This window comes from Sordaria macrospora, chromosome 7 (genome assembly GCF_033870435.1).
Source record: "Sordaria macrospora chromosome 7, complete sequence".
NCBI lineage: Eukaryota > Fungi > Ascomycota > Sordariomycetes > Sordariales > Sordariaceae > Sordaria > Sordaria macrospora.
The window spans coordinates 3,662,723-3,689,514 of record NC_089377.1 but is presented as its reverse complement, the minus strand read 5'-3'; the positions used below and the strand labels follow the sequence as shown (position 1 = coordinate 3,689,514).

General features: G+C 52.0%; 11 protein-coding genes across 11 annotated transcripts; 5 read left to right on the top strand and 6 right to left on the bottom strand.

The window, feature by feature from the left end:
• Positions 1-201: 201 nt before the first annotated feature.
• Positions 202-1,622, bottom strand: SMAC4_07574 (uncharacterized protein). Its single transcript, XM_003347972.2, has 2 exons — positions 1,399-1,622; positions 202-1,325 (listed from the first exon to the last, which is right to left on the bottom strand). Exon 2 carries the CDS (start codon positions 961-963, stop codon positions 424-426), a length of 540 nt encoding a protein of 179 aa, XP_003348020.1. The 5' UTR covers positions 964-1,325; positions 1,399-1,622; the 3' UTR covers positions 202-423.
• Positions 1,623-2,013: 391 nt separating this feature from the next.
• On the top strand, positions 2,014-5,499 carry SMAC4_07573 (uncharacterized protein). The gene is made up of 3 exons (XM_003347971.2): positions 2,014-3,899; positions 4,008-4,820; positions 4,943-5,499. The coding sequence occupies exons 1-3, from the start codon at positions 3,677-3,679 to the stop codon at positions 4,960-4,962; spliced, it is 1,056 nt and encodes a 351-aa protein (XP_003348019.1). The 5' UTR covers positions 2,014-3,676; the 3' UTR covers positions 4,963-5,499.
• A 1,018-nt stretch (positions 5,500-6,517) lies between these two features.
• SMAC4_07572 (uncharacterized protein) lies at positions 6,518-6,841 on the bottom strand (the record flags this gene model as incomplete). Its single annotated transcript, XM_003347970.1, has 1 exon — positions 6,518-6,841. One exon carries the CDS (start codon positions 6,839-6,841, stop codon positions 6,518-6,520), a length of 324 nt encoding a protein of 107 aa, XP_003348018.1.
• A 1,389-nt stretch (positions 6,842-8,230) lies between these two features.
• Positions 8,231-8,473, top strand: SMAC4_07571 (uncharacterized protein; the record flags this gene model as incomplete). Its single annotated transcript, XM_003347969.1, has 1 exon — positions 8,231-8,473. The coding sequence occupies one exon, from the start codon at positions 8,231-8,233 to the stop codon at positions 8,471-8,473; it is 243 nt and encodes an 80-aa protein (XP_003348017.1).
• Positions 8,474-8,809: 336 nt separating this feature from the next.
• Positions 8,810-9,547, top strand: SMAC4_07570 (uncharacterized protein; the record flags this gene model as incomplete). Its single annotated transcript, XM_066090650.1, has 1 exon — positions 8,810-9,547. One exon carries the CDS (start codon positions 8,810-8,812, stop codon positions 9,317-9,319), a length of 510 nt encoding a protein of 169 aa, XP_065947852.1. The 3' UTR covers positions 9,320-9,547.
• Positions 9,548-11,769: 2,222 nt separating this feature from the next.
• SMAC4_07569 (uncharacterized protein) lies at positions 11,770-12,006 on the bottom strand (the record flags this gene model as incomplete). Its single annotated transcript, XM_003347967.1, has 1 exon — positions 11,770-12,006. One exon carries the CDS (start codon positions 12,004-12,006, stop codon positions 11,770-11,772), a length of 237 nt encoding a protein of 78 aa, XP_003348015.1.
• Positions 12,007-13,240: 1,234 nt separating this feature from the next.
• Positions 13,241-13,492, top strand: SMAC4_07568 (uncharacterized protein; the record flags this gene model as incomplete). Its single annotated transcript, XM_003347966.1, has 1 exon — positions 13,241-13,492. One exon carries the CDS (start codon positions 13,241-13,243, stop codon positions 13,490-13,492), a length of 252 nt encoding a protein of 83 aa, XP_003348014.1.
• A 227-nt stretch (positions 13,493-13,719) lies between these two features.
• SMAC4_07567 (uncharacterized protein) lies at positions 13,720-16,389 on the bottom strand. The gene is made up of 3 exons (XM_003347965.2): positions 15,994-16,389; positions 14,698-15,930; positions 13,720-14,642 (listed from the first exon to the last, which is right to left on the bottom strand). The coding sequence occupies exons 1-3, from the start codon at positions 15,995-15,997 to the stop codon at positions 13,984-13,986; spliced, it is 1,896 nt and encodes a 631-aa protein (XP_003348013.1). The 5' UTR covers positions 15,998-16,389; the 3' UTR covers positions 13,720-13,983.
• Positions 16,390-20,447: 4,058 nt separating this feature from the next.
• SMAC4_07566 (uncharacterized protein) lies at positions 20,448-22,252 on the bottom strand (the record flags this gene model as incomplete). Its single annotated transcript, XM_066090649.1, has 2 exons — positions 20,448-21,482; positions 22,151-22,252. 2 exons carry the CDS (start codon positions 22,250-22,252, stop codon positions 20,760-20,762), a joined length of 825 nt encoding a protein of 274 aa, XP_065947851.1. The 3' UTR covers positions 20,448-20,759.
• Positions 22,253-22,973: 721 nt separating this feature from the next.
• Positions 22,974-25,854, bottom strand: SMAC4_07565 (uncharacterized protein). Its single transcript, XM_003347963.2, has 3 exons — positions 24,941-25,854; positions 24,386-24,877; positions 22,974-24,327 (listed from the first exon to the last, which is right to left on the bottom strand). The coding sequence occupies exons 1-3, from the start codon at positions 24,959-24,961 to the stop codon at positions 23,761-23,763; spliced, it is 1,080 nt and encodes a 359-aa protein (XP_003348011.1). The 5' UTR covers positions 24,962-25,854; the 3' UTR covers positions 22,974-23,760.
• A 318-nt stretch (positions 25,855-26,172) lies between these two features.
• On the top strand, positions 26,173-26,786 carry SMAC4_07564 (uncharacterized protein; the record flags this gene model as incomplete). Its single annotated transcript, XM_003347962.1, has 3 exons — positions 26,173-26,193; positions 26,254-26,481; positions 26,640-26,786. The coding sequence occupies 3 exons, from the start codon at positions 26,173-26,175 to the stop codon at positions 26,784-26,786; spliced, it is 396 nt and encodes a 131-aa protein (XP_003348010.1).
• Between the last annotated feature and the right edge of the window lie 6 nt (positions 26,787-26,792).

Below are 26,792 nucleotides of genomic sequence, written 5' to 3'. Positions count from 1 at the left end.
ATCATTGATGCCACAGCAGGATGCTATCACAGGTTAAGCCCTAACCCTGAGAGTCTCACGCTGCAGGTGTCTTACTGACCGGCGGGCCCGTGCAGCATATAGTTCCTCCTCATCTCCGACTTCAAGACTTCATAGTGATCAAGACATCATTACTTCCTTTTCCACTGTCAGCTTTGTTGCAAAAAATGAAAGGGCACAGAACTTGCTTCTCTGCCATCTTAGTCCCATTTGGTACCTTACGGGTGTCGAATATGTCACAAAATGGAGTCTCTTGAATCCTTCGCATCGGCCATCTTCGGTATCCCGAGTCTTGAAAAGTCGACACATTAAACCCCAACCCTGGCTCAGCAACACGCTTACTCTCCGGCACAGACCACCTCCCCCATTTCTTCCTTTTCCAGGTCAACACCAACCACTCGTCCATCACTCCCCACCAACCCTCATCCCAAAAACCTCACTCTCAATCTTCCACCTCTCCGCCTCCTTCCCCCTTCCCAACAACTCAATCTCCTCATCACTGATCTCCTCCCTCTTCTTCCCCACCCAAACCACCACCCCGCTCTCCTCATCATCCTTCTTCCCACAAACAACCCTAACCCCGACCTTCCCCTCCTCCGCCAACTCCTTCATCATCGCCAAATTGACAACCGGCTCCCTCATCATCAGCTCTTGACTTCTTTCCTCGCCGGGACCCAAAGTGACCAGCGCATCTTCGGGTGGAGGCATGGCGCGCTTGATCATCAGCTCGGGGAAGTCAAGCTTGTTGGATGGGTTGGAGAGGGAAGAGATGTAGATGAGGCCGAGTTGGAGGGCGAGAGGGTCGAGTGGGGAGGACCAGGTTAGGAGAGTAACGGGGACGGAGGGGGAGGTGTTGGTGAGGGTTAGGAGGAGGGTTGGTGGGGAGAGGGAAGGCAATGGTTGGGAGATGGTGAGGGAAATGGGGATGGAGAGTTGGGAAGGCATTTTGGGGTTGGTGTTGGGGTTGGTGTTGAATGGGAGAAGGAAAGCAACAGTAAAGGCTTGAGGAATGGCTGTGACGAGAGAGGGAAAAGGACTGGGCCAAGATTGGTTTTGACGAGCGTCGTGGTTGACGGTGAAAGTTGACGATGGAATTTGGCCAAGCTCCCAAAACACAGAAGGTGGACCGGAAATTGATGTGGTGTTGGAAACCGAGCTTGAGCGAGACTCTATGGTGTCAGATGCGCTTGACCAAGAGGATTGCTCTCTTTCTGACTGCTAACGTCGTGATAGGGCAGCGACTGATCACGCAGAATCCGAATGAAGCTGGCACGATCGTGAGTTGATGCAGAAGAACCGATGTTGCACTGTTGAATTCTGCTATCAGCAAAAATAGGATAAAAGGAAGCGATGTCATTCAATACCCGCAGCATCACTTACCTCAGCAAACAGAAACAATTACTCGATGATTGGTAGATGATGCAGCGCGGGGCCAACACAAATGCGGTACCCGGAGACTTTCGACGACAGGAAGCAATTGTGATGCCGGTTCAAAGACGATGTCAAGTCGAGTTGAGATGTGCTACAGAGGAGTTTCTCCCTTTCGGTCAAGGTTGCGAGAATCCCACGTCTTCACCCCTGCCTTGGCGCCAGCTGCCTCAACTGACAGCCGACTGACAGGGCGCTTGAAGATGTCTTCATGCACGTCACTGAATAAGGTAGAGGACCGGCTCCATCACCACTGTAACCACGGCACCGGCCAGCCGACGCTATCCCCACCTTCCCTTCTCGTTCTATCCCCCCGTTTCATGCTATTGCCCTACTCCGATTTGCTGCACCGTCACTTACACGATACACGAACCTTGACCATGGGACGGAAGCGAGCAAGCCACTCAGACGACTATCTCATTCTCACAACGGCTCGATTCTCTACGGCAAGATATCAACGTCGTTCGACCCCCTTCATTGGTAACCGCCATGAGGCGTCTTTACCATAGATGTCGAGCATTGTACCTCACGAGTCCGGCTATAGAGCCCCAGGGGCAAGGGAGGTTTCCCCTACACCCCACGTCCTCTACGAACATCGTAAGAACTTCATCTTCTCGGTCAGCGACAAGATCCCGTTGACAAATACAAACGACCACTGGACGACCTTCCAGAACTGCATTGACCTTTGTGCCCCGAACCGCCAGAAGAACATTCCCCTCCTCAACCATCCCCCGTGATAAGTGATAGAGGCTGCACCTCAAACTCAACTATTGTCTTCACAAAGGGCAGTCAACGGATGTGGAGCCTGTATCAGGAAGGTGAAGCTGAAGAAGGCATTGACAATGCCACCTCGTTCGTCCTGGTATGTGGGGGAAGAGTACACTAGGGATTCCGCATTGTTCCCTCGATAGGGTTGCGGGAAGATCACCCTCGATCGGCAGTCAGTTTCCGCCAAGACGGAGGAGGAAGGTCTCGCCCCGATAAACATGTCCAAAGATTGGATATGCCGCCGCACTGACCAGCAGCGAAGTCTGATAAGGGGCGTCTATAACGGTAGGGATTTGGTCAGCAGATGTCTGATGTAGATGAGCGCTGACTTCATGTTTATGCCTTAGAGACCGGAAGACCATGAGGTGAAGTCATCTTCATCATGAAATGTAGCTTTCACAAGACCATGATGAGGACCAGCCAGTGGACACTAGCATCAAGCCCGTCAGAACCTTACTCCCGTCCAAATCCCGGAGCTAGTCGACTTCCCCGCAAATCCCAATGTCAAGACAACAATTTGGAGCAATGAAACCCTCCAATCATTTCATGTAGGGACGGGTGCCATCCTACTCTGAAACCACCTGGGGCACAACCTCCTTCCCAAGCGAGTTAATCTCGACATCCTCTTTGGCAGAGCCCCATGTCTCGAGCACTTCAGGGCAGAATTCAAAGCAATGGAAAGCGAAGGGGGCACTTCTGCTTGATTGCTTAGGTACAAACACCGTCCTGGAATTGCTTTGTAGCACCACCCGCCTCTGGGTTTGTTGTCTGCTTTCCTTATGCTTCATTCTGAATACCGTTTCAGGCGCGATACAGATACGAAAGTGAACTTGGACCTATCTCGCGGGAAGCCGGCCCAAATTCTGTGACTTTGGCACGGCGTCAATGAGTTCACCGCCTCCAAGCTAAACTAGGCGGTGGACTGTTGGTTAGGTACTAGCGGGACGGGATTCCCCATATTCAACTACTGTTATACTCCTGACTCCGTATGCCAGTCATGACTGACCAGAAACAGGAGCCTATAGCCCGGCCTTGGGGACACTTTATTTCCCGCTCCCGCCAGGCACGACTTCATGCGCCTTGAATCATCTCCCGAAACCGCAGCCGCCAATGGCAGACATGGGACCCCATCGAAGCACTGAGAGCCGCCTATAGTCAGATGTCATACTTCTTATCTGAAGCCCAAAACGACATTCCTTTCTCGTCTCCACATCCGCCTAGGTGTCCATCAGCTCCCAAGGACACTGCAACTTGTCTATCCCATCTTCCTATTTGCGTATAGCCTGTCTTTGGAAGTCCGTCTGAAAGCCAAGGCTCGGCCGAACTTCACTATCATGGTCTTCAGAAGGGGTCAACTTCAACTCCTATATAAGGCGTGATCCTTCTCCCTCTAACCTGGACCAAGAGATCAGCAGTGCTCTCCAGACAACTTAGTCCGCACCTCATCACCTTCTTCGCAATAATGAAGTTCCTCGCCGGTCTCTCCCTCATTGCCTCCGTGGCTTCCGCCATCAGCGTTGACTTGACTCAGCGCGGTGGTCCCCTCGACGTCAAGATCGAGGTCGTCGGCAACACCAACGTCAAGGCCAGCATCACCAACACGGGCAAGGAGCCTCTTAAGATCCTCAAGACTGGTTCCATCCTCGACAATGCTGCTGTTGAGAAGACTCAGATCTTTTCTTCCTGTGAGTTTTCCGCTTTCTGACCGCCTCTCTCCAAGGACACTTACACGTATCCCATGGACGTTTGGCATCAGACCCCTACTTTGCCCCAAAACAACTAACAGTTCCCAGCCGGCCCCGTCGCCTTCGACGGTCTTCGTCTCCGCGTCGCCGCCTCCCACCTCACCGAGGATGCCTTCCAGCTGATCGCTCCCGGCGAGACCGTCTCCGCCTCCTGGGACCCCGCGGAGGTGCACGACCTCTCCTCCGGCGGCTCATTTGACGTCAAGGTCTCCGGTGCCCTGCAGTACGCCGACGCCGACTCCGTCGAGCTCAAGGGTACCATTCCCTTCTCGTCCAACATCGTGACCGCCTCCGTCGATGGCGCCGCCGCCAGCCAGGCCCGCCGCTCCTTCCACGAGAAGCGCTCCGTCATCCAATCCGACTGTACCTCCACCAAGGGCACCGCCACGCGCACCGCCATGACCAACTGCCGCGCTCTCGCCCTGGCCGCCAGCCAGGCCGCCTCTTCGGGCGCCGCCGCTAAGATGACCGAGTACTTCAAGTCCTCGACCTCATCTACCCGCTCCACAGTCGCCAACGTCTTCGCCAAGATCGCCTCCGAGTGCGGCTCCACCACCGGCGGCTACGCCCGCTACTACTGCTCCGACGTGTACTCCGCCTGCTCTTCGGGCGTTCTGGCCTACACCCTGCCCAGCGCCAGCTACATGGTTAACTGCCCGCTGTACTTCTCGGGCCTGTCGGCGCTGAGCAAGACCTGCCATGCCCAGGACCAGGCCACCACTACCCTCCATGAGGTCACGCATCTGAGCCAGATCAAGGGCACGACCGACCAGAGCGGATGTTATGGGTATAGCTGTGTCAAGAGCCTGACTGCGAGCCAGAATCTGAACCATGCTGATACTTATGCGCTTTTTGCTAATGGTGAGAATGCCCGTTTTTCTTTCCCCTATCCCGTTGCCCGTTTCACCTTTCTTGTTTCTCGTTTCCCGTTTTCTGTTTCCCCTTCCACGAGCCTAGAACTTGGAACTAACGAACTATAATAGCTATTTACGTTGGCTGTTAAACGCGCCCCAGCCGGTTTCACTTGATCTTGGAACCAATGGGAGTCTTCAATGGGGGTTTCGGTTGAAGGTTACGTGACGTGACGCAGAGGGAAGGGAGAGGGTTGGGGCAGAGGTGTTGTTGAGCCATGATGTCGGAGTGTACCTATGTTCTCTTCTCGTTGCTTGTGCAACGTTTTGGACCACAGGTCTAGTCTCTCGCCTGTTGGATGGGTAGGGCTTTGTGGTTCACCTGTGTATAGAGGTACGGCTGGGACTCGCTACCAGGTATCTGGTATCTGGTAGCGACATAAATGAAGTAAAAGGTTGATGGTAACATTGTTCCTGTTCTCTAATGTGACTTGTGAAAGGGTTGACTGCGGAGTACTTTGGGAGTGCACAAAGGGTAGTGAAACCACCAGACGAACCAATAACACAAAATCCACATACAATGACTTCCCCCATTTCCCAACACGGACATAGAACTCCTTAAAACCTCTCGCCCCCTAATCCCTCCTTTATTCAGAGACTCCCGCCATCCACTTCATTCAAAGAACCAAGAACCAAGAACCAAGAACCAAGATGAACTACCACCGCCATCACCACCGCCTACCCCAATGCCACTTCCAACCAAAGCCAAAGACAAACGGGGGCCAGTCTCACTGCGGCCCAGGTCCTACCTCTACATGTAACTTCATCCAGATCGCCCACAGCAACCGGCACCGTATCAACCGTCTCAACCGCCCCCTTCTCCCCTCGCCCTACCAAGCCTTCCTCTCCCCCGCTCCTCCCCTACGACAACCGACCCAGCCACGATATACAACCGAAGAAATCATGGCGCATCTGGCATTTGTTTATACCACATTGGCCGAACCTGCGCTCGTGTCGACTCGGACCATATCGAGCTTTAGGGGGGCATGCAAACCGCCTGGCTACGACAACTGGAAGATATCCAACTCCAAGCGGATGCCAAGACGGGAAGTGTTGTCGAGGTGGGGGACGATGAGGCTGGGAGGGAGGAAGGCGCTGTACAATTTTGGTGAGCACTGGGGGTTATGAGGAGGGGGGGGATGACCGAATGAGGTGGAGACTGACGCAGACCTGGATATGAGAGTACAAGAAAGTGGGAGGAACGGGAACGGCGAACGGAAGGAGTGAAGTGAAGGAGATCTGCGACTTTGGGCAAGGGTGACTACACATGGCGAGGGGGATGCTCTGAGGGAGAGGTACCTTAGGGAGTGGCCAAGGTGAGAGGAGGAAGTCAAGACAACCTAACACTCAACGATGCAACGGCACTGGGGAATATACGAGACTTGGAGATGGGATGTTCGAGGCGGGATATAGGTTCCCCCCTGTTGAACTTCAACCGCTGATTCTTTTCTATCTCCCTCTCTCTCTGGCTTTTCCTTCCCGGTCGCCTCTATTTCCCGTTATTCCAGAGTCCAGACTTCAAATCTCTTTCTTATCTGCCAGTACTGCCACAGAGCTCCTTCTTGTTGATTCCTCTCCACACTTCCGGCTCACCATTTCCCTCCCTTCCTCGACACTATCAACCAACGTAAGCCTAGCTGCCTCCAACTAACGCTTACTCCTACTCGACCCACCACTCCCGCTCCATTCCGTCTCAGTATACGTCTCAATAATCTCGGTCGTAGTCTCAATCGTCTCGTAATAATGGGCATTTCCCGAGCCTGAGCCGGAACCGAAACCAGAGGTACCAGACGAGGAGGAGCCACCACCGCCGTTACCATGGCCGATATCGATTGTGGAGCTAGAGGAAGAAGAACCGCCGTCGGAAGAAGAAGAAGAAGAAGAAGAAGAAAAAGAGGCGCCACCGCCGTTGCCGCGGCCGATGTCAATTGTGGAACCGGAACCGGAGGAGGTGGATTTGTTGTCGGACATTGTGGGTTGTTTTGGGGGTTGGCTGGTTGGAGTGTGGTTGGTTGGGTTGGGTTGGGGTGGAAGTTGGAAGTTGTGCTCGGAACTTGTGGTTGGAATTTGTGTTGGTCGATGATGTGGGAATGTTTAGTATGGATGTTGATGAAATTGATGTTGATGAAGAAGGAGGATTTGACATGAAGCAGGCGGAGATAGGGGAGATTTACTCGGCCTTGAGCCAGGCTATGATGATACACAGACAGGTTGAGACTTGAGAGTGTCTACTCGCATCATGTTGTTTGCGCCAGGTATTGTGTTTCGAGCCTCCTGGTAAGTCCTGCCTCATCCCATTCCTTTTGAGGTAGTTTGACAGCTGCATTGGGTCCAGATTGGTCCAGACTTCGAGGGAAGTCTCTGTTCGGTTGTTGTTTCGATTTTCCGAGACAAGTTTGCTTTCTAACAGCAAGACGTTTGGCATCTACCTCTAGAGTGTCTGCCTCTAGAGTACAGACTCTAACAGAGCTGCGTGAAGCCCATGTCCCTGCATTGTGTTGTTTTTTTCCAACTTTTTGCTAGCCGGCTTGACAAACGCTACCTCCTGCCCATTCATAACTGGAATCACGTTTAACTACTATCATTCTGCTCTCGGTCTGATAGCCACCAAGTTCCAGCTAACTCTTTTCACTTCTAAGGCTACCTGCAATCTTCAACAGTCCTACTCTCCAGATGCCAGTCAGTTACGGCTCCGTAGCCGATGTTTCTACTACTGTAATTGTAGTAGTGACAATAATCGTTCCAGTAGCAGGTCCTGCTCCTCCTGTTCCTCCAGAATTTGAGCCAGATGATCCAGAAGTACTAGAGCCAGAACCACTAGATGTACCCGAAGAGGCGCCAGTACAGGTGGTGGTAACGGAAGATGACTTGGGTTCTTTGTCCCAGGTATGGGATGTGTTGTTTGTGCTCATGTTGGGGATGTTGGCTGCAAGAGGGCAAGCGAAGTAGAGGCAAATAGTTCACTGAAGAATGAGTCCATCTTGGAGGACGATTGGAAGACAGAAGTTTGATATCAGAGGCTGGATATTTATACCTGGGGCTTGTTTGACTCCAGTCCCGGTCTCAGAGAATCGAAAAATAGTTCGACTACGAAAAGAAGGGTGCAGCTTGTTGGTCCATCGAAGCACAATAGATGATCCACGATAACGGGGGTAAAAAGCAAGCTCCATCGCCCATTATCCATCTCCTGGTAACCAATGTACAATGATGTGCAAAGAAACACGATCACAAAAGAGATATAACTGACAGGTAAACAGAGTCTTTCCCTCACACGGATCACCATTTCCCGGTCTTCCAGTTTGTAGGCATACCATACTCCCACGACAGTTCTTGACCAAAAGCAACCACGAAACCATCACGATGACCTCCTCAAACACTTCTACTTCCAACACCACCACCTCCTCCTCCACTCAAAGTGGCTCTTCCTCCAGTAACACATCTTCACCAACCTCAACGAACGAAAACAAGTCTACTTCGACTTCCACTTCCTCCGGCTCCACCAATACTTCGTCTAACACCAGTTCCTCCTCTGACCCCTCGGAAGCGTTTGACCGTATCAGGATTGAGGGAGCGATGCAATACTGGAGGACGAAGAATGGTTGAATGAAGGAAGGAACTGGCAGGAGGCAAAAGGAAGAGAGAAGGAGTCGGGTAGATGACAGGCAATAGCAGACGCATGGAATATCGGCTTAGGGAGCAGGAAGTGGGGTAGTATGACTGCGAAGTGGAAATATCATAGGCTGGCTAGCTAGTAGAGGAAAAAGTGTATTCAGGAATCATGCATGTTGAGATTTGCAGCGCCGTCATGTTATGTCAGCTCCTTTTGCACTTTCTGCAGCAGCAGCTTTCTTGCAGCGATGTAGCACCACTGCAGGTTTTGCATGTGTGTCCCTGTCTTCGTACCGGTACTCGACCGCTCTTTTCCGTTGGACCTCAAACATGAGCCCCTCCTCGCTCCTGTCATTTCACGTTGTTGTCACTAGGTACAACTGCATTTCTCTCCAGTCACCAGTATCATCATTTCCGCACATTAATGGGGAGAAGATCATTCAAGGAGAAAAGTTGAATTCCCTTCTTTGCTGTAGGAATTTAAACTATCAATTTCTCTGGTTCATTGTCGTCGCCGTGGCCAATATCAACGACCGGTGCCCACTACCCATCCCTCGGTTTCCAACAAGTCTTCTCCCTAGTGTCCATGGCCCTTTCTCCTTCTCCCGATTATCATTCCAACAAATGCCCACCCGTTACATCACCCACCTCACCTACCTGTCCCTGCGTAGAGACAATCTCACTCACTTTGACCCCGTCCCTGAGGACCCAGAGGACCCAGATGAGCCGGAAGACCCAGAGGACCCCGATGAGCCGGAAGACCCAGAGGACCCGGATGATCCCGAGCTGCCAGACGAGCTAGAGGAGCCAACCGAGACAGAGGGACCAAAGGTACCATAAATACTTGCGCCACCGGTGTTGGGGCCCGCGGGTGCTGGTTGGCTTTCTGGGTTGGACATTGTGCTTGGTTTTGGTTTTGGTTTGGTTTTGGGTGGTTCTGGTGTTGGTCTTGAATTGATATTGGTATTGATATCGATTTAGGAAGTTAAGGATGAAGTTATCGCTATGGTTGGACTGTAGTGAATGAGGTACTGATGGAGTTGTGAGGGTGGCGAGAAATGAACATTTATACAACCTCAACGGCGGAGATATCGTGGTTCTACTGTACTAGGAGCTTTGCTACGATATATGGTACCTCTATCTGATACAGTTCATTAGCATAGAATGTCTGGGTAGTTTGTTCTTTTTCAGCAGACTAGACTCGCTGTTCTACCCGATAACAACCATGCTTGCCCTCGAGCAAATATCATGTGGGGTTTCTTCACGAGTTTGTCGAAGTCCAGAATGTAGAATTATGTAAAAAGTGTCGAAGGGAATAAAAGGCAACACTAGGCCATGGTGGACAGATTGGGCAAATTCGAATAGAACGGCTTGATTGCTTCATAAACTAAACGAATGGTTCACTGCGGGTCAATTCCGTGTTCTACTCTGAGGTTTGCATGCTTCCTGTCTGGGACTCGAAGGCTCTTTCCCGCTGGACTTCAACATCACTGGAACTTGGAGCTCGTTGCTCCTGCCATTCATGGTCTTTAGGATTACAAACAATATTCGTAGTTTACAGTGGCACCACATCGTATATCATCCCCCATTGTCGCGCGTGTTTTTATAGTTTTTTCTGTCCTACATGTTGTTTGACTTGAAAATTATACTCGCCTTTAATCCCTTCCGCCATCTCCCTTCCATATCATGATTCCTTCTAGTCCTCCGCTAACATCATGCGCTGTGATAGTCCCAGTTTACAAATTCGTCGTCGGCGAAGTGACGGTGGTGACAGTGGTAGTGAAAGAATACCGGTGGAGGGGGCAGAGCCCGTCCCTTGTGTTCCTCCGGAGCCCAACGAGCTGGAGGAGCCAGATGAACCAGTGCTGGGAGCCGAAGGTGCGCTGCTGGAGGTGCCTGAACTAGACATCCTGATTGGTTCTGTCGTTAGGGTTCTGAATTCGTTGTAGGTCTGGTTAAATTGAGCAATGGCAAAATAATGGGATTGTGGTTAGTGTATGGTGGATGTTGATGCAATGAAGACTCACAGGCTGTTAAGAACCGGGTATTTATAGCAATTCCAGGATGTCATTGCCCCACAAAGTTCAGTTTTTGCATACCTTGTGTCTGGTTGAATCTGTGATAGAGTGTCTTCTGTGTGGTACGGTGGTGCTTGGCGTTCTACTATCGAACTGCTGACCACGAATACACTCCCGTGGCTGCGATCTCTACTTGCGAAAAGCCGATGAAAGACAACATTGGGTCATGATCTTGATCAAAAAAAAGGAAGAGTAAGGTAGCTCTACGTAAAGATTGTTTGATTGCAGTGATCACCACTGAATGCATGAAGGCCTGATGATGAATACAAGACATTCGGGCTCGGTCCCACGAAGCTATTTCTACCTAGGTACCTACCTGCTCCTACACTATTGTCTGCATGCATGCACAAGACCAGGATTTCTTTCGCATCCAGACACCGCCTATCGACTGCAACTACTCGGCTAAACCGTCATCCGTCAAACAGCAAACATGTCGTCATCAACGCACCCCAATACATCCTCCTCAACCTCTTCTTCAACCAACAATCCTTCTACTTCCACAACACAAATCAGCTCCTCATCGGGTTCTTCATCCACCCCGTCGACAACAGCAATAAAAGACTTTGCGACCAGCGGTAGTTCTACATCCACCAATACGGTCAACACGGGCTCCTCATCGTACCCGTCAGCGTCTTTGGCCGGTTGAACCTCGGGAAATAGGAGTTTCGATTCATGAGTGAGTGATGATGTAGTTACGGTGTACTTACGAAGGGAATTTGGTTAACACTGTAGTGCTGATGGCACATGATAGGATAGGCCACTAGCTAGAAATGAAAGGGACGGACAAGGGAAAAGCCGACCAAAAAGAAAAGGGGGGGAGAAGGGATTGGAAAGAATGGGATGGGACGACCAAGGCACAAGATCACCTTCGTTCCATGGAGTCACTAATAGACCATTCAAAGCAAGTTCATGTTCTCATTCCCGTGTTATGGTACCAGTAGTATATCTCTCACCCTTTCTCCTTGAAGTCCATTCAGTACCTCACGATTCCTGCCCAAACCAAGCACCCCCCTCTCAGCCTCCATGTCGACTTGGTTCCCTCCCATTCCCCCTCATTCCTACTCCCCCCATCCTCTCAAGCCATCAACCACTCTTACTAAAAACTAAACAACCCCTCTACCACTCCCCCATCATCCCATGTCAGTGTCAGCGTCACTCCATGTTCTCCCACGTTCTCCCACTTTCCCGAACCAACCAAATACCTCCCTCCTATCAGCCCCTGGGCTCGTACTTCTTCTTCTCAATCTTCTTGTCCTCCTTGGGGTCAGTTGTAGTGATCTCGCTCTCGCCGATGGTAATGGCGGTAGTATGCTTCTTTTTGGTGGTCTTGGTGGTCTCGGGGACGGTACCACAGTGAGTAGACTCCTTGGTGGCGGAGACGGAGACGCTTCCGGTGGACTGTCCGGAGGCGACGTTAGAGATGTCAGAGGTGGAGGTTGGGTTGGACATTTTGGGTGTTGATTGGTGGGGGTTTTTTGGGTTGGGAGGCGGGAGTTTTGGTTGATGGATGGGGTCTTGTGGCAGAAGTGTAGATATGGAAGAAGTGTGATTGTGGATGTGATGCGGATGTTGAGGCTGATGATGATAAAGGATTCGACTTCCAAGATGGGCGGGAGCTGGGGTAGTTATACCTCACGAGAGTCTCCCTTGCAAGCCACGCGGTAGAGGGTATGGATGGAGTTCGTTTGTTCTTTGCGGTGCTCACCGATGTTTCTCCCACTTTCGGTCTTGGAGATCTGACACTCGTTCATCGGCGTCCACTCGGTCATGTCTCAGAAACAAACATCGTGCTCATCGGTCGAGGACATGGGTTCGAGGGTAGGGTGTTTCTACTGTCGTCCCAACAATTAGAAACAGCTTTGCCGCCAACAACCTCCATATCCCACATCACACAATGCCTCGCCGTTTGAACGTAGAAACATAAACTTGAAGTGATGCGAGCGAAACGCCGGAAGGGACGGAACCGGAGAACAGCCAAGAGGCCATTCCTTTCGCAGTCGGTTGCTCTCCAATCGATCTCGCCCATCATTCCAATCTCGAAGTCAGCCGCCGGTAATCTACGATAGAGGGTTCAATATCGCAAGAACGAAAGACAGCACCGCGCAAAGTGAAACTGCCACTTCGGGGACTTGTGTCTTGGGATTATCCGGAACTGATGAATCCAACTGAAACGATCTCGAACAAACAAACAATCAAAGATTCCCTAACCGGAAAGCCGTAACCAAGTCAAACCAACAACGGTGAACCCATACCGACGGGAGTTAGTGTATCTCGATTGTCGTGATCAACGAGGCTCTCATGCCACGATTGACAGGTATGGAAACGGATGTTGAGCAAACTTGCTATTGGGCCAGTTGAATGAATTCGAGCAAACTTCCTGTCGTGCCGGGTCAATGAATGAATCATGAGAGAATAATGTATCAAGCCTTTCCACTTCTGAGTCGGGTGACAAATGACATATGACAATGTGTGATTGGATTCCATCATACCATTTGAATCTTGACAAACCTGTCACCGCAGCCTATCGGCAAATCTATAAGACCCCGTACGATCCTGTCACAATTCCAAGAGCTGTTTGTTCCTCATCAGCATCAGCACCAAAATCCAATATCACACTCACTTCCCACATCAAATCCCACATCAGATCTCAACCCATACACCCCGCACAACATAAACAGCAACAATGGGCGTAGAAGACTGGATCCCCACTTACCACCCGTCTGGTACTTCTGGAGCCGAGAGGGCCGGCAAGACCAAGGATACTCAAGCCCCTACGGCGAACCCTAGCAACAACTTTTGCGACAAGCATGGTTTCTTACCCACTTCTGACGGTGGAAGCTCCGGTGTTCCAACGGTAACTGTGGAACACACCACCAGTGCTGAGCTGCAGAAGGAGAAGGAGGATGAAGCCAAAGTCAAGGAGGAGGCCAAGTGAGTGCGAGTGTTGGAACTCCTCAGGTGAGAAGGGGAATATGGACATCAGTGTGGTATAAGTCTAGGGGCAAAGAATAGAATGTGAAGGGGAATAGGAACTGAGTGAGGAACAAAGAAGCTGATGCATGGCTCAGACGCTTCGAGATGACAATAGCTTCCCCATGTGAAAAACACGTGAGCTTACGACATCAAACAACCCACATCGCAATCAGGAACCCAGTCATTGTCTTTGACAGTATTTATCATTATCTCTTTGTCCTTTGTAAATGCTCATTGCATCATAGACATCTAACGGCAGCTACGTATACACAACTGGCTTGCCGGCTCGCTGGCTGGCTACATAACTCCATCACTAACATTAGGTATCATCGCTTGTCTTTAACATGGGTATCCAGACAGAGACCGTTTCCCGGTTCTCTGCATCCTCCTCTCTCTTTCTTCTTCACCGTGGTATCATTTGCAAATGCGAAAAAAGAAAACACCTTCTCCCGTCTAGTTCTTCTCGTTGAGAGTGACAGGCTGAGGGGCAGGAACCTGAGTAATGGTGTCCTGACCCTGGGCCTTGTCACCGTGCTTGTTTGACTCCTCATCACTGCTGTTGTCGGACTCCCGTTCCATGTCGCCAAAGCCGGTGTTGATGACGAACTCCTCGTTGTTGAGGTGCTTGAACGTGAACCAGAAGACAACGGTCAAGACAGCACCGGCAATGGTAGGACCGGCGAAAGCCCATACAAGGTAGGGGTCCTGAATGGCGGAGGAGGTGGCGAGACCAATGGCGGCGCTGATGGCAGTCATGAACAGGTTGACAGAGGTGACGAGACCCTTCATGTTCTTGGGGGAGCGGGAGTAGGCAATGGTGTAGGCAGTAACGTTGACGAAGACCTCGGAGGCAGCAGTGACGACGATAGGGAGCGCGTAGAACCAGTAAGAGATGTCAGAGAGACCATCCTCGCCCTCGGCGACTCTCTCCTGGCAGGTAGTGGCATACTTGCCGCAAGGAGAGGTCTCGTAGACGAAGTGCTGGAGGAGAGGGAAGCCCATGGAGCCAATAGTGCAGAGAGCGAAACCGAAGGTCATACGCGAGATGGGACCCCAGTGGATGCCCTTTCTGCGCATAAGAGGATAGATGACGTGGTTCATGAGAGGAACGACTGCAGAGTTTGTTAGCTATACTCGAGTTATAACGCGATCAAGAAGGAAACGTACTGATGACAATGGTGACGGAGTTGAGGTTGTCGAGCAAATCGTTGGGGACACCGTTAGTCCTCATACCGGCGGAGAGGGCGTTGGCAGCAGCACCGAGGGCACCGTCGTTGATGTAGTAGATGGGAAGGAAGAGGAAGATACCGCAAGCCTGGAAGGTACGGCGGACATCCTCAATGAACTGATCATCATAGTCGTAAACCTTGGTGCTACCAGCAGCAGCGCGCACGCTGGGCTTGGCAACTTCCCAGAATCCCTTGCGGCCGATGGACTTGAGCCCACCGTGCGCGAAGCAGTCACCAAGAACGCGGAAGACATTGCCCAAATCGGAACCGCCAGGAGGCTGCTTGACAAGTCTGGGGTTAAGGTACCACAGAAGAGGAGGAAGCAGAAGGTAAAGAATGGTAGGAATCAGGTAGGCAGCCCAGTAGCCGATAAGCTTGGCCAGATAGGTAGTGGGGATACCAAAGCAGGCACCGACGTTGATGAGAAGGTAGAACCACAACATGACGCTGTTGAGGGACTCCTCAGGGTCGACAATGACGCGCTCGCCATCCTGCTCGATAACGTGAGCAACCTTGTGGGGGGACTGGTCCATGACGGTGGGCGAAATGTTGGGCTTGAACTGGGCGGCGCCAATGGAGAGCATGTAGAGCGAGAGGGCGAAGGGACCGATAGCGTTACCAGAGGTGAGGACAGGAGGAAGAGCCGAGATGATCATGATAACGTGGGCAACACCGCAAATGGCGACACCCTGGCAAATCATGCGGAAACGACCATACTTGGTATCGGCGAGCCAGCCGAAGAAGATGGGGAGGGCATACGACAGGAACTTGAAAGCTTCCGTCATGGCGGTGGCAGTGACGGAGCCCCTGCCGAGAGCACCGGCCGTGTCGTTCTTGTCGAGGACAGCGGCACCGGTTCTGGAACCCTTGGGCAAGGGAGCACGGATGAAGTTCTTGTAGACCTGGAAGCAGCCGTAGTACGAGGCACGCTCGGCGAACTCGACGGCGCAGAGGTAGTAGCATTCGGCAGGCATCTTTCCGGCCACACGGCGGAGCGTCTTCTTCTCCTCCTCGGTGGGCAGGATAAGGCCGTGGTATTCCTCGCGGACATCTCCGCCGTTGAGGCTTTCGCGGCCGGCGTTGGCGTAGGCGGGAGGGGCCTTGAGATCTTGCGACGGGCGCACCTCGCCGATAGGGCCGGCGGCGGTCGGGACAGTGGTGTTAGTCTCCGCTGCATGTTTGTCAGTGCGTGCCCGGTAGACCTAAGCAAGGGATAGTGGATGTTGAGACATACCCATGATGATGGTGGATGAGGATCCTCGTGGAACTTTGAGGCTGGATCCTAATACGATGCGACGAGTGAACGAGTCTCTCGATACGGAAAGAATCAAGAGGAACTGGAGAGAACATGAGGGAAGGAGGGAGGGCAGCTCTCTTAATATTACTTCCACTTCTTACTCGGGGAAGGTGAGGTCCCGTCGCACCTGCTCTTGCCTTGTCTGAAGTAGATTCCCGTCTGGGTAACACCCATCCTGGACATGGGTACCTCGCCGTCATGGAGGGGACCAATTCGCCGTTCGCGGTCTGGTTCCTGTTCTTGGGGATTCCTGGCAATCGATTGGTGATGGGATCTTGGATGGTTGCAATTCCTCTCTTCTGATTCTGTACCGACTCGGCAGGTGGGAGACTGTGTCGGAGAGGTACGTACTGCCGCTAGCATGGCGGACGAATGCAAGACCAGACTGGCCCCGGCATGGCACCTGCTCTGGGCAGGTCCTCGAGGGAGCATCGCTTGGCATCTCACTTGGCCGTCGCTTGGCCCCCGTCTTGGCGCATCCCTTAGCAGCGACTCCCTTTTCTACTCAAGCTTCTCTTGGGATTCTTTGCACTGTCTGCCCAGAATAGCTGCTGGTGTTCGCTTTCGAAACTACGAGACACTCGCTGTTTTCAGAACACAAATGCTGCAGTGACATGCAACCAACAACAGCTTCCATTCCAGTTGCCAAACCAGCACCGGACTCACACCTTATCAAAGTTCAATCAATGCATCGCATCGCCATGCAGTGTTGTGGTTCTCGCCCTAACCTTGGAATTTGGTGTTGGTCATGTGGTGTGGTTACATTTGGCCTTGTCAATCCAATCAGGGCCACCTGATTAACCTTCTTTTTGCCTTTTTCCACAGTGTCCAGCAGTGATCCAACCGTTTTCCTTGAGATAGCGGCGCTGTCCTCGAATGGGACGCCCAGGGGCTTGCAGCAGGGATCAAAGGCGCCATAGACATCATGGCCAGCCGACATGGGGGGCCACATCGTGGGGTTACCCGTTAAGGAAGGTGACTTGAACTCGAGATCTCCAAAGAGGGAGGTGATGTTGCCTCCTATTCAGCTCGGATTCGAGAGACTGTTCTGTCTGTCAGGATTCCCATCGAGAGTTTGCTGTTGGTTCTTTCTTGTGTGAACATTGGTTGTTGTTGTGGTGGTGGTGGTTTGAATCGCCTCGTTTCCCTCTCGGATATTCCGTCCGTGATATCATTTCCATTGTTCGAAGAATGCCTCCCGGAGCAACAGTGTGCCACACCATCACGAACTCGGTGCCGCGGTTGTGGCCTCGTTCTTGATATTGCAGGTGTGTGGTGTCGCCATGTTGGTCCGAAACAGCGCTGTGTCTTCGGTGATGGAGGTTCAAATTGGCAAGTGAAAAGGAGTGGTTTGTCACGCAATACTGGAGCCCTCTTGGCATCATCGGCGCACTTTGGAGAACGCCGTAGGCGAACTGGACAGGCCCAAATGAAACCGAACAATATGTACGGGATATTGCCACCCGAGGTTGACGCCATGTGCGAAATGTCACCATGTCAAGTGTCAGTTGTATCTTTGACACCCGGAAGGATGTTATTGATGTTCGTGTTATTTGTCAATTGGCGACTCGAACCGCCACCACCTCTGTCATGTTGCAAGACATCCAGAACCGTTCGATGGTTCTGATATCAACCCGTCGTCATGGCCGAGAGGCGTTGCCGAGTTCGGGATTAAGGGCAAAATCCGGGGTAAGAATGATTTGCAAATAAGGGATGGAAGATGGCACAAACGGATGATTTACGCACTGTCGTCCATCTCGTGGTGTTGATGGCCTCATTTGTGCCGTGTTTTCCGTTATTCCCTTTCCCATCGCCGCCCAACCTTCTCCAGTGATCACCTTCCTGTTTCCACCTTGCCCGCTGGTAGGTTGTTGGCGATAAGGTTTCCTGGGTAGTCTACCGCCTCCTCATTTGCACACGTGCAACGTGGAACTGTACGGGGGAGGTGGTAGGGGACCTCGGGGACCTGCTAGGTGTACAGTAGAACAGTGGAACATTTCCACCAAACACTGAGCACGGGCCGCACAACCTACCTCCATGCAACCACCACCTGGACCGCAACACCTCTCAGAACCACCATCATCGACATTCATCTTCGGGACAAGACACAGATGATGCACGCCGAATCAGCCTTATGAGTATTTGATATCGAAGAAAATCCCAGCACCATGGTAAAACCTCGAGCAGGGGAGCTCGGGGAGGCAGACTGTCGACGCCGTCCCGTGCCAATCCTGACCATCAACGTGCGCGCATGGCGGTATGCGTGTCCAAGATGCATCCAAAGACGCGGCTCTCGGTTCATGCGTTGCATCCAGATGCCACTGTTGCTCTTTTTTTTTTTCAGTCCGAGATGTCCTAAGAGTCCGAGTTTGTGATCTGCTGAGTGTTGTGCCCGTCTCAGTCCTCTCTACTGCTACCCCGCCCGTTCACGGACATTGAAATGGAAACCACAACCTCAAACAGCACGTGAGGAAGGCATACTGAATCAAGTCTCGGACATGGACGCTATTGAACGGGATTTGATCCGCGAGGTGCCCTAACAGTAGAATCCTCTGGTGTCCTACCTCATCTCAACTCTCCTCAACTTTTCCACAACAACATAGTAGACATCACCAACATGGTTACTCAGACCTGACAAACCACCAACCTCCAATTCTCACATGCATTCACAATCCTTTGTCGTCAATAGCCTCGACGTCTCACTCTCCCAACATCGTACCAGCTCACCCCGGAAAACCCTTAAATTAGCTTAGCTCTTATGCTAAAGCACCCCACATGGACCAACGTCTAGGCGCCGCAGCCATTGCGCTGGGCATTTTCTAGGCGTTCTGGGCGTTGAAAAACCTAACGCCAGCCAAGGACCGGCCAAGCATTGAGGCTATTCAGCGCTGATTGGTCGCGTGTGAGCCTCATCACCAAACACAAAACCAAGAGTGGAACCAGCAGCCATTTCCATGACACTTCGGTTTGATGCCGGATTAGGAAGGTGTATGTAAGTGGGCGAGATGAGCGGAGGAACAGTCCAGCCCAAGGGTTTCCTGAATGGACCCGATTCCTCCACTGACCTGACTCGAGAATAAGGAAGGCTGGGATTTGGACAGTGAACTTGTTGCACTATTCAAGTCCACAAGGCTCAAGATCGAACTTGATCCAAACAATGGGAGCACGTGGTTTCCTTCCTTCTGGGATCCCCAGAGGCACTCGAGATTTCGAGGTCTTGGGAGCTTCGAATTTCAATAGTCGCGTGTTCGATGGAGACGGATATGGAGAAGAAAGGCTGGGAAAAGCCCAGGATCAACTCGGACGAGGAACCATCAACTTCGCTGGCGGTTTGGCAACTTCCACCTCCCGAGTACGATCTCGTTGCCCCTTTCCACTTGCATCCCTACCTACCATCGCCCATCTCACGGCTCGGAGGACTATCACAGACTGGAACCAATCACGAACTGTCCCACGTCCCAACTGCTCGGAACAACAGGTCTTCTCAAGATAGCGGAAGCACTCTGACGAAGCCGTGAGAGTGACAGGTTGCACTCGGCCTGATATCCAGACACTCACCATATCGCCTTTATGTTTCTGCCTGGACATCTTCCCTACCATTTCACCTCACAACATTGAACACCGGGTTACTGGGGTTGCAGTCGGCTAACTGAGGCAGCAGCATAATGTTCGGTAACCTTCCTTCTTCTGTTGCAGACTTCCAAGCAGCTTCCTGGAGTGGTAAAGAGCGACAATCCTGCCTCTAGTGAGGAACGCAGTAAGCCCTAAGGAATGCTTCGGGTTTAGGGGTTAAATGGTCGAGTCGTTGAGCCTACCACACCTCGTTGGAACTTGGTTGTGACCGCGGGACACCTACACCACCTCCAAGTGGGATAATTAACAGGTGTGATCTTACTGAAACTGGTGTAGGTGTGAGGCTCAGTGTCAAGCATCAAGTGGCCGACATGCACAAGGGAAGTGATACACACTCCCCGAAAGCTATCAAACTCCAGATACTCGTTCAGGTTTACGGAAGACACTGTAACCGCAACTCATAAACTGTCTCCAAAGGTCACCCAACCCCTAACATCGCTCAATCTTCGACAGCGCTTTAGTGCTTGCCAACACATCTCACCCGTTGGACGAGCAAGTGCACCGCTCACCGCTCACTCCTCGTATTAAGTGGCATCGTCAGTGGCTTCACTTTCCCCCTAGGCGTTTTTCGTGATAGGAAACCGAGTATGTGGATGGTAACACTTCGTTACAGAAGTCACTTGACGGGAAAGAGACGAGTATTGTGCCGCCGCACATCGGACACATGTCGCTTGTCAACCGGAACACAAGCATACCAGAACCCGACACTACATGCGGAGTAACGGAGACCTGAGGCTTTCTTTCCACTGTTTTGCCTTCCTTAAACTGTAGTCTTGGAGTTGGACATGACTTGCCTCAAAGTCGTGGTTGATACTGACGCTACCACTATCTTCGTCTGACCAGTCCTCTTTGACACTCCGGATTCACGGTCAACACTTGAGCATTCGCTCCCAGGGTACAGATATCAATGCATTATACGCAAGCTACTACTTCACCTCATAGGTACACGACACACACCCTTGTTCATCCCGTTTCCATAACCATCACCGCCCACCGACCTTTATCAACACCCGACCATCTGCCATCCCTCATTCACCCTCTGCTATCCCTACCTCCACCAGGCACGACACTCACTTAGGAGGATCCCCCAAAGGCACGTACCTCACCCCAAACAATCTCCTCATACTAACCTCCCCACCCTCATCTTTCTTCACCTCCCACACATGCTGCTGCAAACCCATCTCATCATCATCAACCGGGACAAACATGCGTCCAGGACTCCTCAACTGATCCACAAGTTCCTTATGAATTTCTTTGGCAGAAGCCCCAACGTGGATAGCATCCCACTTCCCTTCATCTTTGTCCTCTCCCTTTCTTTCTCCTTGCCCCTCAACTTCGCCCATAGGAGTACGCTCGTTTACCGAAGAGCGCCGGCGGGCGGCGGTGGAGGCGTGGCTGTCTGTCGAAGCAGAATCGGAAGTAGCTTCTTTCCAACCTTTACGACCGTCGCCTACTCGGAATCGGACTCGTCCACTTTCCAAAAAGTCTCGACCCTCCTGCGACTTGGCCATATTTCGAGCGCCGAGGTCTCGTAAAGCGGGTATGTGCTCTAAACCAACGACCGTTCCGCCCTCAGAGCCGACTAGCTCGGCGATGACGTGGGTGAGGTAGCCAGACCCCGATCCAATGTCGAGGACGCGGGGGGCGGGGCGGGTTGGGGAGGGGAGAATCGATGGGAGGAGGTGCTCGATTGCTGAGGCGTGCATGTGGGGAGCGCTGATGGTGGCTGAGTGGCCGATTGGTTGGGGGGAGTCGGAGTAGGGGGATGTGGGTGAGTAATGGGCTCTGTCGACCTGTTTTGTCTGTTAGTTTCTACTGTGATGAGGGAAGTTCGCGCAATGTGTGTGTTAGATGGGCTATAAAGGGTGTTGGATGATCAAGTGAGATTGCGAGACCATGGAAATGAGTGCCGGTCAAGACTACAAGTGAAGAGACATCGTGAAATCGAGGCCAGGAACAGCTCAAGGCGTAGAATAATCCCTGAAAGAAACAGAGGTCGGTGGCCTCGGGAACGAAAAAAACGGACAACAGATGCTACAGGAAGGGGGCTCTCGAAGGCTCGCAAACAAAGGAGTACTGAGAAAACACACAAAAACACTGACAAAACCCAAAGAGCACAGAAAAATCGAACAACACAATCTCTATCGCGACGACCTCAAATCACCACAGGAAGACAAGTAGATCCATCCCACAGCAACAGCCAAAGCCCCAGCCAGAGTCAGAGTCTGAGCCAGAGCCAGAGCCAGAGCCAGAGCCAGAGCCAGAGCCAAATCAGGTCATCAACCCCCAAAAGGAAAAACGAACCGACCACAGAAACCCAGGCAGCTGCGGTTAGGCAGGCATCATCCGGCAATAGCACAGAAACATAGAACTAGGTACCCCAAAAACCAGAACGAACGACGAAGAACGAAGAACTACTAACGAAGAACTGGGCAACAAGAAAAGCCGGATTGGGACAAACCTTCAAAAAAGCCTCCTTAACCCTCTCATCTTTAATCAACTTATTCCTCCACAGATTCTCGATCAGCTCCGAGTTGCTCACGCCGGATGAGTGCCACGCCATGTTGAGGTTTTGTTTGAGAGTCGACCACTTGAAGCGATTGATTGCCGTTGTTGTCAAACTCCTGCTCTGCGTCGTGGTAGAGATCGGTCCTCGGTTGATGCCGCAAGCTGACGATGGCTTGATATCGGATGGACAACTGCTAGGAGGAAACGTGTTGAGAAACGGGTAGGTGGCGCTGGCGACAGCCGCGAAGAAAGTGGTAATGATAGTTAGAGTAGGTTTCGTTTTGGTGATGGTCGTTAAACGTAAAGGTAGGAGGGGTGCGAGACGAGATGGCATTCGTGAGAAAAAAAATCGGAGAGGTCAGGTAGGTAGGTAGGTAGGTAGGTTGTGAGATCACAAAGTAAAATTACGGAGGCTCCTAGGACGATGATAGATACCTAGACAAAGAAAGAGGGGAAAAAATGCGAGCACCCCGCCCGCTTTGAATGGATCGCGGGTAAAGGAGCTGGCAAAAACGTGTGTGTGAGTGTGATAGCTGCCGAAAGAGTTTAGATGTTATTTGATGTTATTCAGTGAGGAAAGTCGAGGCAAAAGTTGAAGTATCAGGAAAGATGAACACGAGGGAAACAAGCCACCAATTAATCGCGGTAGCAACGACGGTTACCCCGTCCTGCCCCGTCCTTATAATTATCACCTTCCCATGATTACGATGATGAAGCATTGACGTTAACCGTTTATACATCTGATGTAAGATTGTAAGATCCTGGATCCACTACACATGCATGTCCGTGTTCGTCAACGCGGCACCTCCTGCCTGCATGGATCACCGGCACCTGACCATCGACCGAAGCGAGAACTGCGAGGGAAAAGAGAGGGGCAAGCGTGCGGGGGTTGAATTGCTGATTACATACCCCCCGTCCGGTATCATGATATCGTTATCCGGCCGATGGCCAATCTTGAAACCTATGTAAAGCGATGGTAAAAAGAGTGTAGGATATGCGGACGGTAAACCCCAGAGCATCATCATGAACCGCTGAACATTTGTTTCTTTGTCGACATTGCACTCGACGAGTCGTGATCTAGCTGAAGGAATAGCAGGTATCACATAGTCAATGGAGAATGTCAAGAGGAAGATACGCATGCCCATTGACAAGAACGGGGGATCTCGATGAGAAAACCAAGCCAGCCTTTTCTCAATCGCTCAAATGATTGCTTTGCTTTGAGCGTATGAACAAACCGATCATCATCTAGACTAGCTCAAGGAACAGGTACCTAGGAACAGAGTCAATGCAATAACTGAACAGAGGATCAGAAACAAAAACATGATACCACACCATTAAAATGCTTGCTTGACATGAGGAAAACGACATAGGGAAGAATGAAGAGTAGAGTAGGATGACCGTTTTCGTATGTACGCGCGCATACTGCGCTGTGCGTTCCTGTACGTAGGAACAAAACCCCTTCCCTTCGCTCGTCTGTATGTCCGTAACATCCACCCAACCCATCCTATCCCATCACTGCCCATCACTGCCCATCCATCAACCCCGATATAGCCATAGCGACAGTTATACCACCCGCTCCGGCGCCTCCCCTGTAGCAATTATCGGAATCCCCAACCCTCTATCCGGGCTCTGCAGCACCAACATCTCATGCCTCCTGACCTTCAAATAATCACTAACGCTCTTGATCAAGATAAACCAGCCGGCCAACATAAGGATATACGCCACCCAATCGCTCGAATCTACCGATCCCCAACTGTCTCCTCCCCTGTTATCGTCCACCTGGCCCGGGTCAAAATCGTGCGAGTTCGGATCTGGCGGGGCCGTGTAACCCGATCCATCATCGGCGCCGGAATCTTGCGTGCCCTTCATCATGAAGCCGAACTGGATCAACGTGATGCCCAGGCCGGCGCGCGATCCGTTTTTGGCGGCGTGGGTGGAGTGCAAAAGGTAGGTGAGCAGGAAGCCGACGAGCTGGAAGGACATGGAGATCATGCCATTCCAGATGAAGGAGACGATGGAACCGACGGGCATGCCTTCGATGTAAACGTCGTCGGGCCCGCCGAGGCCGGGGGCGAGGATGGTGGTTTCCCAGTAGGGAGGGGCGGCGTCTGCGGCTGCTTGTTCGTAGGACTGCGATTTGTCTGTTAGCATTCGTGTTTCAACGCTTGGCGTGAGGGGGATTACGTACAGGAGGCAACTCCTCCTTCTCAGCGCCATTATTTCGTTCCGGCTTGGCTGTCAAGTTCGAAAAGACACCTTCGTTCTGGATACCACCACCGTAAACCCTTCCTGACGGCCGCGTCGTTGATCCTCCCGCTGTCGCCGTGTATGGTGTAGCTGGTAACTGTGTTGTTTGCCTTTCCGGCCCGGGCCTCGAACTCCCTCCGGATGTCACGTCAGTCGATCCCGCTGCCCCGGAGGCGTCCGTCGGCGAAGAGTTCCGTCGCATCAAGCGCTGTCTGTCGTCGGCGTCATCGTCGCTGTCGTCGTCATCTTCGTCGGCGCCAAAGGCATCGGCGAGGTCGGGATTCACGGGGCGTTGGTTGTTGTGGATGGAGGAAGCGCGGGAGTGGAAGGATGGTGGTGGCGAGTTGGGAATCGATGGTCTCGACGTAGGGTTGTTGGTGGGTGTTGGCGTGTCGTTGTGATGGTCGTCATCGTCGTCGGCTTGGGCGTTGACCTGATGGGTATTGTTAGAATGACGAGAGCTGAGATGTGGTGGTGATGATGGGCGACAACGTACCCTTTCGTAACGGGCCGACATGGTGACGGAGGTCTGGGGATGAATCGACTGGTGTCTTTCTGTGTCGCGCGCACGCTGTGTGTTGAGGTTGACGATTGGTGATGTCGAAGGTGGTGTTTCAGGATTCAGGAACCCGTCTCGTGGACAATGCGCGAAAGATAAGGAAGGCGTCTTTTGTTGTTGATGGATGATGATCAATCAGGATCAATGGAGATGGGGAAATGTCCACTGCACTTCAAAGATGCCGGTTGCTGTCAAGGTTCTCCTGCTGACGTCGCCACTGTGTATGCAGGGCACCGCACTAATTCCCGGTGGGCTTGCAGGGAGTCTGTCGCGCGTTGTTTCGGGTATTCAGGAGTAGAAAAGGAGGAACCGATGCGACTATGGAGTCAAGGAAGGAGAAAGTGGAACAAAGAGAGCGGAAGTCGGATCGAACAAGAGAATAGGAGATCGGATTTGGTAGTGTCTAGAGTCAAGTTGTTGTCGTCAAAGAAAAGAAGAGAAATGCGGTCGTCGAGTCGATACAAAGAGGGACAAGGAAAAGGAACTAGGTAGGAACACGAAAAGGAGTCGTAATGAAACTGCTATGACAAGCGAAGCAACAGAGTGTGAGAACAGTGTCAAGGGCTCAAATGCGACTATGCAAATGATGGTTGCGACGAGACGAGACGTTGGACCTCGTTGGCCTCTTGAACTCGATTGTTGAAGAGAGGAGAAGGCGGCAAGGCGCTGTCACTTCCTGTCCTCACTCTCAAGTCTCAAAGTGTCACTCCAGTTGAAACAAGATGGCAGCTGATCAAGCGGGATCACCGCCAAGAAGCCACAGCAGCCAAGACCCTGAAATGATGTGCTGAAGCGACACCCCAACTCCCAAGCGACTGCGCTATTGGGAAATGTGGAATTGCATGGACGAGCGGAGACGAGCGGAGATGGTTCGTGAACCATTGTGGCTAATACTGGCATTGGAAACGTGGCTTGAATGTACCCGAGAACAATTGGTATCACTGTATGTGGCTCAAGCTCTCAGCGTCAGATCGACGCTTGGCGGGTGCGGAGCGGGTCATCCATCGCTTCTGAGCGGGTGCGGATGCCAAGCCCAGAATTTCAGAAGGGCGGCCGGTCCGCGCCGTTGACTGCAGCATTGCGATTGCGACTTGCGAAGTTGCGATTGAAGGTCCGTCCAGTCTCCAATTCCATCCTGTATCACTACCACCACGGCCACCACCACCACAATGTCCGGAGCTCTAAGAAACGTAGGCCCAACCCATCCCGCAAGTTGATATCGCATAACTAATAGAATTGCGACACGACAGCTCGCCGCAAGGCAATACCAGCGCGCCCTCGGCGAATGGCCCCGCGACGCCCTGCGCCCCGAATGCCAGCTCCAAGACGTCCTCTCCAAGCGTCTGCAGAAGAACAACGGCAGCCTGTTGCCCAATACCACGGCGTTCAACAAGTTGTCGGGCAAGGCCAAGGAGGAGGCGGAGATCAAGCAGGCTAATGCGCTGATTGGGTTGTTGGAGAATAGGTTTAAGAATAAGGTATGTTCGATGGTTCTGTCTGATGGTTCTGTTGGTGGGTGGAGAGAAGAAAGATAGTGGGAAATGGAAGGGACGGAAGGGATGGGAAAGGCGGAAGATATGGTTGGATGGGTGCATGTGACAGGTGCGACAGGTGCTAACCTATGGCCAAAAAACAGTATCGCATCACCGGCGAGATTCTCAAGCCCAAGAGCAACCCCAAGTACTATTCCGATCTGGTCAAGGAGCTCGAGGAGGCGCCCAACAGAACCTTCTTCGGCAGGATGGCCAAGAGACTGGGAGGTATCATTCGCTTCCAGTCGTAAGCCAGA